The sequence below is a fragment of the Lepidochelys olivacea genome (assembly GCF_965140295.1).
Source record: "Lepidochelys olivacea isolate rLepOli2 genome assembly, chromosome: 3".
Taxonomy (NCBI): domain Eukaryota; kingdom Metazoa; phylum Chordata; order Testudines; family Cheloniidae; genus Lepidochelys; species Lepidochelys olivacea.
Window position 1 is genome coordinate 133,202,835 of NC_140413.1, and position 12,237 is coordinate 133,215,071.

Sequence of the window (12,237 nt, forward strand, 5' to 3'; positions counted from 1 at the left end):
CATAGGAAGATTCTTATTCAGCTGCATGCCTAATTTTTTATTTTCAGTATTTATTTCTTGTCCCACTGAACGTGCCCATGAGTACTTTCTTGTGTTTAATAATTGTTTCACCAGTTTAACAGGGCCGTTTTTAAAAGGTGAACTGAAATGAGTTAAATCCGTGCTTTGGAGGGCAGAATTTGACCAAAAGTTGTTGTTCTCCTTGTTCTCTTTTTCAGTTATCTGATTTTCCAGAGTAGCCATCAATATTAATATAACATAAGGACTTGGGTGTGACTCTCCATTCACTGGCACCAGTGGAAATCAAAAGACCTCCACTGATACCAATGGAGTTAAATTGAGATGAGAGAAGAATCTAGTCTTTTGTTTATGATTGCAACACTTGTGCTACCAAACCCTGAAAGGACAACTCCCATTGACATTAATAGAAGCTCTATGTGCATATCAAATCCTCTCGAATGACATATCTTTCCTTTTTCTAATTTTGGTTTGGAATGTCATTTTCTACTCACACAAAGGAAATTACTTGAGAAGATATATGGGTACTTACATCAAAATTTTAAGCAAAAAATTGTCTACTCCAGACAGAGAAAAATGAGAACACTGGACCAAAACATGCAACCCATCCACCTCAGTGCATGTTAATGGGACTGCATAGTTGTAAAAGAGAAGAATTTGGACCAGAACTGCATTTGTTCAGGAGCATCACAGATAGCAAAAATAAATAAATAAATAAATAAAATTATCCAAACAATTTAAGTTAGGTAACATATAGCATAATAGAAGAAAGCTAAAAATAAAATAATGCATCAAATGGTCCTCTCATTGCTAAACTCCCATCTCAAGGTCAAATTCTGTCCACAGACACACACACAAACTTCCACTGAAGTCAACAGGAGTTACAACATGCATATTAGACAACAGAACTTTTCCTAAATGTTTTGAATTTTATTTTTCTAAACACTTAAACAAGCTAATTTGATTAGATACTTATCTTTTATGCTGAATGCTTTTCTTTCCCCTAATCATAATATGTTTAGCATAACTTTTATTAAACTATGAAGATTTAAAATGGAGATGTTAAAACAATATTAATTATAGTAGCACACATGGTGCCACAAAGATAAAATGGCATTAAGAAATGCTGCATTCTAATTGGCATAAGTAGCTTAGAACTGTGAAAATACCTGGTATACACCAGTGGTTGAAATCAGTGATGAGCTGCCAAAATCTTAAAAATGGGTTCCCTCCTCACCCCATGAGGGTGTCGTTGCCCACCCCTGCCCCCTGGGACCCCTGCCCCATCCAAACCCCTGCGTTCCTTGAAACCCTCCCCCAGGACCCCTGCCCCATCCACCCCCCTCCTCTGTCCCCTGACTGCCTCCAGAACCGGGCAGGAGGGTCTCGTGGGCCACCGTAGTGGGTGCGCACCCCACCCCTAAGAGCCAGAGGCACCTGCCAGGGTGCAAGGTGGGGCGTTCCGGCGGTGCTTACCTGGGGCAGCTCCCAGGAAGCGTCCGGCAGGTCCCTCTGGCTCCTAGGGATGGGGGAGCATAGCTAGGGGGGAGCAGGGGGAGCAGCCGCTCCCCGCACCGATCCCATCAAAAGTGGCACCTTAGGCACCGAATCCCTGGGTGCTCCAGGGCTGGAGCACCCATGGGGAAAAATTGGTGGGTGCAGAGCACCCACTGGCAGCTCCCCGCCCCGCGCCCAGCCCCAGCTCACCTAACCTCCGCTCTGCCTCCTCCCCTGAGTGCACCGCCCCGGTTCCCATGCGCGCCCCTCCTGCCCCGGTTACCTGCTGCGGCGCGGGTGGCCCTCCTCGCACCCTCCCCTACCCGAGCTCACCCTCTGCTCTGCCTCCCTGGGCCTGAGCGGGAAGCCATGGCTTGCTTCTCAGCTTGCCCTGGCTTCCCATGCGAACAGCTGATTCGCGGGAAGCCTGGGGGGGCAGAGAAGCAGAGCGGGGTGGCGCCTTCAGGGGAGGAGGCAGAGCGGAGGTGAGGTGAGGTGAGCTGGGGCCGGGGGTGGGGCGGGGAGCTGCCGGTGGGTGCTCTGCACCCACCAAATTTTCCCCTTGGAGTTGGCACCTAAGGCGCCACTTTTGGTGGGTTAAATTTAGAAGCCCTTTTAGAACCAGTCGTCCCTTACGGAACAACCGGTTCTAAAAGGGCTTCTAAATTTAACAACCGGTTCTAGCGAACCAGTGCGAACCGGCTCCAGCTCATCACTGGTTGAAATTACTTTTGTTTATATAACCAAATCATAAACAATACATAAAGGGGCTCTCTGTCAGGTTGTTTAAGCCCCAAAATATTATTTAAAAAACAGCGAATGCCCATTTTTAAACTAAAACCAGCAGTTAACAGTGACACAAATACTGCTGGGCCTGTACATAAGAGTCAATGTTTATGTTTATGTCCCACTCCAATCTTCTAGAATGAAAAGCAGTTGTGGGAATCTTGGACAGTTTAGTGTTTTTTTCCTTCACTATATTCTTCAGTTATTTGATTTTCCAGAGTAGCCATTACTATTAATACAATGTAAGTACTCAAAAGTACACTGCTCTACCCCAAACTCAGAACTACGAGGATTTCAGAGAAGCGTAATAAAGCAATTAAAGGAATACGAATCAAATTTTCTAAAGGTTGTCTCTTTTCCTGCTTATTCTCTAACATTTCTTTATCCCCTTTTCTCTCCATTCATTCTCCATTTTAATCTATCAATCTCAATACAATTTTCTCTTTTCTCAGTTCTGTTTATTGTTTTCCTTCTATTCTATACTCTTCTTTTTTTATTGTCTTGCCTGGTAGCATCCAATTCTCTGTTGTTCAGTTCCTTTCTCTCCTCTTCCATATTATATCTCTTTACCCTTTCTTCTCTTATCTTGTTATCTGTCCCCTTTTTCCTCTGTAGTCTCATCTATCAACTTTGCTCTCAGTTGTATTCCTTTAGCTCTTCAAGTTTCTTCCCGTATTATACACGGAGAAAACATGCTTGGGTAGTGTAAAGGTTGCATTGCCATAAATTTGTAATGTGACTAATGAGGACAAGTGGTGAAGCCACAAGTGAGTTAATTATAGTCATTGCAGTCTATAAAAAATGGTCACCACATCATAGTAATGTAGTTAAGTATTGAGGAAACCCCACAGCGATCAAAATTTTAAGTGTGTCTTGGCCAAGGACACAGAGAATCAATGTTTGAGCTGAGCTGCATTGAACTGAAACAAGACTAGAATGCTGGAATCCTTTTGCCCCTAGACCTATTCTTAGGGTGACCACATGTCCCGTTTCAGCCAGGACAGTCCACTTTTTAAGCCCTATCTCAGCCTTGATCAGTTGGCAAGAGCTAACGGGACAAATGCCCACTTTTGTTTAAAAAAAAAAGAAAAAAAGGAGGGGGGTGCATGAAGGAATGTGCGGCGGGGCGCGTGGCAATGCCAGCCCCACGCAGCACGGGGTGGGGGGCTTGGGAGAGCAGTTTGGCTAACTGTGTGTGGAGGAGTGGCTTGTGCTGGCCCCAGGCAGTTGTGTGTGTGTGAGGGGGGGTGGGGGGGTTTCAGGCGAGCAGCTTGGGCCAGCCCCACACAGAGGAGGGAGCCTTGAGTTAGCCCCACTCTGTGTCCCATTTTCCCTTTGGGAAGTACGATCACCCTACCTATGCTTAGCTCATGCTGCTTCACATTACTGAATGGTCCAGACACCATGATGACTGCTCTGGAAAGGACTGCAAAACTGCAAGCAGCTGACAGGAGGAAGCCCTGGGTGTTCTAGCAGCATCAGTTGCAGACTTTCTAACGCCCACTTCTCCCCAGCCATGAACGGGTTCAAAAAGCAAGGAACTGTACCTGTTGATTTCATCAATCGCAAAGGCCCTCTCCAAGAGACCATGTGGGAACAGTGAACTCCACAAGAATGTCAGGAAATACTAGCGGTAAACTTTCAACTTTAGAAATTGGTTTCCATTTTCAAGGCTCTGTCTGCAGCAACAAGTGCAGAAACTGTCTTAAAAAAAAACCAAAAAAAAACCCAAAAAAAACCTCCTAAATTTTGCTTTGATATTTAAAATGGTCCCAAATCAGGGACTTCATGGACCCCAAAAGCCACCTCTGAAGAGAAAACTGGACCACAAGATCAAGCTACAGGAAAAAAGGGAAGTTGCTCAGGCTCCCTCTCATCAAGATCCTACTTAGTGTGAGGTTTCCTCATCCACCTGTGCACAAAGTTCTTGTCTAGTAAGGGGTGGTAGCAGTTGAATCCTCAAAAAGTGACTGTCATAAAGGAAACCAATAGCATCAGGATCCTGATGAAGAGTCTGAGCTGCTAGAAGCATTGGTATCTGGATCTCTAAGATCCTGTAGCATTCTATTCACAGGGGCTTTTAGAAAGCAAGGGTTACAGCACAATCTAAAAAAAAAATCTCAGTATCAATTTTTAAAAATATATTTTTCAACATTATCTTAGACCAAAAACTTTGCAGGAGCAAAATGATGAGTTAACCAGAGGGAAAAAGCTATTATTTATTCATTTAGTTTTAAACTACAAAAGAAGGCCTTTGTAGCATCTAACAGTGAATTTCAAGTTCTAGCTGTAATGGCAAAAAATAAAAAGTTATGTCGACATTCATTCTTAAATCACCTCGCTCCCAGGTTTAAAATCCCTCATCTGTTCTATATTGTTCCATCTTGGATGAGAGTTGGGTTTAAAACACAGAAGAATTATGGTAATAATTCAAAATGTGTATTTATGAATAAGTATTAATTTTATGGGATGTCAGTAGATAGAATAAAGTGGCCCAAGAAAGAACTGACCTTTTAATCATGCCACCAGCTATGGAGAGGAAGAGATATAGAAAAATTGCCTTGTATGAAAAAAGAAAAACTAAAATAAAGTTCCCATATCAAGGACTGTAAATTGCATAATTGTTAGGAGACTTGGCAGATCAGAATTGGAGACTAATCTAACTTTAATTTCTTAAATCTTCAGTAGCAAACAACCCCTTTAACAATGGCTTAGTCTTCATTAACTGGATCACTTTTCTTTAAAGACAGACATATCTCAAAAGTTTTGATCACATTCTCATCCACCAAAATAAAAAGGTCCGAGGTTTTAATCCCCACACAGCTAAGGAAATGATTGTGGCATCCCAACTTCTGTGCTTGTACACACCTTTTCCTTTTAAAAGATTCTTAAAGAAGAATGCTGAACTAGCTATTCGGCTTCATTTCCAAACTTCTAGAAATGTTCCGTTTCAAACACTGTGAACCCTGCATAGCAGAACTCCATTGACATTTTTATCACCAATTTCCTTAATCTCTGGGATCATCATTTCTCTATTCATTACATTCATAGAGTCCAGAACACTAGCTCCCACCTACTCTTAATACCAAGTCTTGAAGTGATTCCTCAATTACGAAGGACAACTTCAACATACACAGGAAAATAGCACCCAATTCAAACCCAACTATTTTAAGAACTCATTATTTCTTATAATGGATTCCCTCCAAATGAACTTTTCACGAAATGCTAATCAGTTGTGCTTATTTTGACTTTGGCTTTCTGGTCGTGAGACTGAGTATGCAGAAAGTTGACCAAATCTTTTAGAAAACCTATTTCCACTCAAGAGGTCAATATCATAGCATGCAATCAAAAAATTAGTTATAATGTTTTATAGGTTATATAGAACATGCATAGATCTTTCCACCTTCTGCACGAATGCGCCCACTAACAGAAAAGAAATGTACCCACTAACACAAAACTTAGAAACACTTACTATAGCATTCTTTATGGGAATGTGCATTACAACTCAAATTTTTCAAATAATTCACAAAGCAATCAATGAGACAATCTCTATTTTGTGACTCAGACTGTCTTCTTCAAACTATGACGTCTGAACAAGTACTGTAGTACAAAATGAATAAATGAAAATATCTGAAATATATGCAACTAAAAACAAGTCAGTCAATAGCTTTTCCTATTTGAACAGAACAAATGAGAAAAAAATATGACTGCAATTATTGAGAATAAGCATTAAATTACTAGAATCAAGAAACTGCTGCTCAAATTAATTAATTGCAGAATAAAGCAGTATGCCATTATTCTGAGCTGAGGATTTAAGGAGACTAGAAAAATGAAAATAAAGTTTCTAAAAGACTTCAAAATATCTGAGTTTCAGAAAATATGAATTCAGAACAAGTACTTTCAGTCAGCTGAACTGATAAAAGAGTTGTTGAACAACAAAACCTTCTTTATGCAGCAGTAAAAAATGCTTCAGCATGAACACAGTTACATCACTCCAAGTCTTCTTTGTATTGATAAGTCTTTATTTTCCAGTTGCTGCATTAGGATACTGGTAACAAAAATACATACACATCTCCCCGCAAGCAACCAAGTGTGTAAATACAATGGGAATCCTGTTCAGAATATCTTTCGATTTTATAATACATTCCTCTTAACTGATAGGAAGTATATGAAAAGGGCCGAACAGAGACAAAGGGACTCAAAGTTAATCAGGATAGAAAGCATGATGGTATTTTAGAATGCTGATCATCACTGATACATTTTCTATGCATTCAAAATAGTACAAGAATAGTTCTGAATGCCTTTAACTAAAGAGTAAAAACAACAAAACCTTTCTACTTGAGATTGTTGAACTCTAGGACAGTATAGAGAAAGACCTGACCAAAGCATACATTAAAACAAAACCTTTAAATATGCATGTCTACTATTCTGTTTACCTTTAAACTAAGCATGTATAGGTTTGATATCAAAGAGATGAGTGTGTCATTTTCTCCAGGTTAACCTAGAATTATAGTCCAATTCTGCACGACTGCTCTACTTCCTGACTGCACACTATATTTGAAAACATATCAGTAGACATTTTAAGACTTGTACCACTGCAACGTTCTTCTGAGGGCTTATTATGCGAGTCAGAGGGAGGGGCAACATCACTTGGACTGCACATGCAGAGTTGATAGTAGCCACACAGTACATATTGTGTCCAACACAGTTCCTCATTTGAAAGTAAGTGATATTACAAAAAGGACAGAAAAGGCTATAACTACTGAGATACATATAAGATTTTTATTATTCAAAATGAGTATATTGAAGATATGGGAAAAACTTGGAAGAGCAGTCTTTTTGCTGAGTTTTCTTACCTTCAAAAGCTCGTGCAGCATCCACCAGGTTGGACCAGTCTAGTCCTGTGGCAGTGTCCGGAAGGGGCATCAAGCCGGGATCGTTGAATTTGGCTCTGTCAGACAAGGAGCCATCTGAGAACCAGAATTCATCTATCAACAAACACAAAAATTAGTCGTCTTAGGACAATGGTCTATATTTAGTTCTAAGGCTATTTAGAATTAAATTTCAAAAATATATATAGCCAAAGGGTGCTCATCCTCACTTTTCCCTTGTCCCCTGCTTTTTCTATAAATGCTCAGTGTCAGCATAACATTTTAAGCGGCATTGGATTGACAGAGAATGAGAAGGAAGGAAGATTTTTTTAAAAAGAATATTCTCTTCCTAACTACCACTTTACATGAGAGCATACTAATATTATAAATCGACAGAACAGAGTTATAAATAGTAGAATATTAAGGAACCCAAATAGTTGCTTTTTTAAGATCCTTTGTGAGGAGAAAGTTGTTAGACACCCCTATAGATCCACATTTTCAAAAAGCCCGTGAAACCACACATGCAGAATGTGTGTGCATACAGAGTTATACACACAAAAATTGGGTGTGCTCAGATTATGGGTGCAGGTACAGAGACTGCTTTGAAAATTATGCCCACATTCCACCCAATATTCAGAAACTTTCCCTTTTCAGTTTTATCAATCTGTTCTATCCTCTAAAAGAAAAATTATATTCAGATTTTAAAATGCTCTTTCAATTTTATCTTGATAAAATGTATATCGGAGAAAGTGATAGATTTCAACATATTGTAACACTATTTCCAGAATGAACTGCAACTCTTACTATACCATAGATACTGCACAAATTTGTATTAGTGCACAAGCTCTCATTTATCATTAATAATAAGTGATATTGAGCTTTTAGGTTATACAGCGTTTTACAAACATACTATGAATTTACATTTCAGAAGGAATAGAAAATTATTTTCATAGTCCACTTTGGGAATTACTTTACATTTTCTTTTTGAAGCTAGGCTTTCTTTACAAAGGAGGACCCGATAACAAATAACATATTTGAAGACTGTTACCATAAAAAGGACTGTGATCAATTGTTCTCAAAATCCACTGAAGATAGGATAAGTAGTAATGGGGTTAATCAATAGCCAGGGAGATTTAGGTTAGATATTAGGAAAACTTTTTAACTATAATGGATTTAACTGCTGGATCAGGCTTCCAAGGGAGGTTCTGGAATCCCCGTCATTAGAGGTTTTTAAAGAGAGGTTGGGCAAACATCTGTCAGGGATGGTGTAGGTTTATCTGGTCCTGCCTCAATGCATGGGGGTGGACTTGATGATTTTGAGATCCCTTCCAGCCCTACATTTCTATGATTCTGTGCTCTATTTGTATATTGATGTATAATGCAGACATAATATAATAAAAATACTGCAGTTAGATATACTGACATTCATGAAAGTAGATATAACAATTAGATTTAATCATATTAGGGAAAAGAGAACATTAATTTATACTAATAAGATGAATGATAGAAATTTTTATTTCATTAAATGTCATTCAGCAAAAAAGTTATTCGACTTCAATCCTTTTTTTTTAAAAAAATGTGGTTGAATCAGAAGTTTAAAAAATATTTTAAAAATACAGACATTTTCCTCCCTCAAGTTCTTCCCCAGATATAGGCTATTATATGTCTGAGGAATCCTTTTCTCACTATAGAACCATCTAAAAAAAATTGAAGAGTTTTTTCCACAAGGAAAGAAACAATGCACACACATAACATGGAATATCTTCTTCTTGTATGAAAAAGGCATATTACCATTTGTCCAGATATTAATGGAAGAATATAATATACAGTCTATATAAATTAAAGTTTACATACAAACACAACAAGCATAATGTATCACAATACCTTCTATTGCATGCAGTAGCCTCTATCAGAATGAATCATCTTTCTAATGGAAAAGATGGGGTGGAGGAGCAGGTATGCAATCCTCAATAAAAACATATGGGGGGTGAGGGGTGGGAGGGAGACTTGCATCTGAAATATGATGCAGGAGAGGTAAAAATCCCATATACCATGGGATTTTTCTGTCTTATCCTGAAATACATATACAAGATATTCCATTACTAAGTTTTCATGGAGTAACTGAGAAAGTTTACAGCTAGTCTGTTTAATAGAATTTGCTGTAACATCTGCTGTCTCTCTACCGAACCCCAGGAATGCAAAACTAGATTTTATATTAAATGGAATTTCAGCATATAAATATATTCCGTTCCCACTTCCTGCCTATATTTTCTGTCTAGTACCTTGAATATTGAATATCCCCAGAAAACATTAAAAGTGTCTGAGGATGAAATCATACTTGGGACCGATCATGGAACAATCTCTTGGGAATTCAGCTTGGAGTCTGTAAAAGTCCTTTGGAGAATAATACAAATACTTGTGTATTCTGGTGCTTGACAAAAAGGGAAACCTTCTTCACAGACAGGATATCTTATTTGAAAGCTGGTGATCCAGCTCTTATCCTAGAGAAGTGAGTCGTCACTTCAAAAGAACCCCTGCTTTTATGTGACAAGTCAATAGAAGATGAATGTGAAACCTGTCAGGAAAGTGTCTACTTGATAAGATTCTGCTGGTTTCCCAAATTGGGGTGTAGGATTGATTTATTCACCAGTAATCATCCCTCATTTTATACGTCGTTGTGAGGACCTAAATTCACATAAGATCTACACTACTTTGTCCAGGGTAGACAGAGGGCCTTAACAGCAGAAAGCCTTCTGGATGAAAGGAGGTTTGGTTACTGAGAGGTCTGGAACCTCACAGTCTTGATGGAAGAAATAAGGAGGAGTAACAACAGTCCAGGCATCAGCATGCCATGACAGACAATTATTTAAATTTAAATAGGGCAAGATAGATATATTCTGGTGTACTAACAGTGCAAAAACCTCCTGGGCCTCTTGAGCTTTAGGGAATGATTCTTCCATGCTGTTTGCATTTTGGTTGTGGTCTGAGTGTAGGAGAGAAAAGACTCTATGCCCTCTGGGACAACAATCCATGCATTAACCCACAATTTTAGAGAAAACATTTTTGTTTGTGAAGTCCGTGCTTTTTGGTACAGTTATTGATCTTGTGACTTCCAGTTCTTTATATAGAAGACACCATGATCATACCATCAAACTTTATTCATTTTCACTTCCCTTTTATTATTGCAGAGAAGTGATATAGAGCAATTTTGATAGCATTTAGTTTCAGCAATTTTTTATTTAAAACTCATAGGTTCCAAAGCAGTTCTCCTGAAATCAACTGACATTAGTGCCAGAAAATCTCCCTATTCAGAGAGAGGTTTCTTATTTATATAAGAGTAAGCAGATTTATCATATCTGGTCCACCCTGCTACCAAGGCAACTATCCTGTTTCTGTCAGTGGGAGTTGTGAGTTCTCCTCTCATGAAGAGATATTATGGGAGTGGGGAAGTTACTACGTATTTCATGTGCCACATACTGGGTAATGACATGAGAGGACTCCATCTTTTGAAAACTAAAATTGACTCATTATTAAGAGAGCTATTTACAGAGATGCTGCAACTGCAGCTGGCATTCAAGCCATATGCACACAGACTGGTGTCCTTATGCCTCTTCCAAACTCTTCCCTCCTGCAGCCTTTGCTCTCCCCTCCAAGTTCCAAGCAGCTTGCAACACTGCACACAGCTGAACTAATTTGTTCCTCTACAACATTCACTTTTATAGGCAACACTGTGTAGATCAAGATATCAAGTTCTCTTTGAAGTCATGACTGTGAGCACTCCCCAAGCTAAAAGATCCATAGAGGATATCTCAAATCACCCTTGCAAGGGAACGCAAGCACCCCATGTGCTCCAGCAACAAGATCTTTGCCCAGCAATTATCTCCATATGTAAAAGACCCAAAATAATAAAGTAATAGAAATGTTACAGAGCATTCAATTTAGAAGAGGATGGTTGGCAAGTTATTACGTATTTATTTTCAGAGGGCAGTTATAGATAAGTAGTTCCCTCTTCTTTGAAGGTAGCCTTCATTAAAGATCCCCTTTTCTGGAGATTAAAAAACTCCAGGATTATTGAAAACAAAACAAGACAACGCAGGTAGAATGTGAATATAGGGTTAATGTACCTTTATTCTGAATAGTGGGATACCAGTTTTCAAGTTAACCATTTTGCTAAAGTAGGGTTGTCAAACAATTAAAAAAATTATTCGCAATTAATCACACTGTTAAACAATAATAGAACAACAATAATTGAAATAGTTTCGGATATTTTCTACATTTTCAAATATATTGATTTCAATTACAAGACAGTATACAACGTGTACAATGCTCACTTTATATTATTTTTATTACAAATACATATACTGTAAAAATGGCAAAGAAATAGTATTTTTCAATTCACCTAATATAAGTACTGTAGTGCAATCTCTTTATCATGGAAGTTGAACTTACAAGGGTAGAATTATGTACAAAAAACCCTGCATTTAAAAGTAAAACAATGTAAAACTTTAGAGCCTACTCCTACTTTTTGTTCAGCCAATCGCTCAGACAAACAAGTTTGTTTACATTTATGGGAGATAATGCTGTCCACTTCTTATTTACAATGTCACCTGAAAGTGAGAACAGAAATTCGCATGGCACTGTTGTAGCTGGCATTGCAAGATATTTATGTGCCAGATGTACATAAGATTCATATGTCCCTTCATGTTTCAACCACTGTTCCAGAGAACATGCATCCATGCTGATAATGGGTTCTGCTCGATAACCATCCAAAGCAGTATGGACTGACGCATGTTCATTTTCATTATCTGAGTCAGACGCCCCTAGCAGAAGGTTGATTTTATTTTTTTGGTGGTTCGGGTTCTGTAGTTTCCACACTGGAGTATTGATCTTTTAAGATTTCTGAAAACATGCTCCACATCTCATCCCTCTCAGATTTTGGAAGGCATTTCAGATTCTAAAACCTTGGGTCGAGTGCTGTAGCTATCTTTAGAAATCTCACATTGGTACCTTCTTTGCGTTTTGTCAAATCTGCAGTGAAAGTGTTCTTAAAATGAACAACATGTGC

At 38.8% G+C, this 12,237-nt stretch overlaps 1 protein-coding gene across 5 annotated transcripts in view; it reads right to left on the reverse strand.

Moving 5' to 3' along the window:
• Positions 1–12,237, reverse strand: part of SIPA1L2 (signal induced proliferation associated 1 like 2) — a 179,376-nt gene that overhangs the window by 12,291 nt on the left and 154,848 nt on the right. For all 5 annotated transcript variants that reach the window (XM_084624844.1, XM_084624846.1, XM_084624843.1 and 2 more), the window contains one exon: positions 7,158–7,289. In XM_084624844.1, coding sequence (XP_084480970.1) covers positions 7,158–7,289 — 132 coding nt within the window. The remainder of the gene's footprint in view (positions 1–7,157; positions 7,290–12,237) is intronic.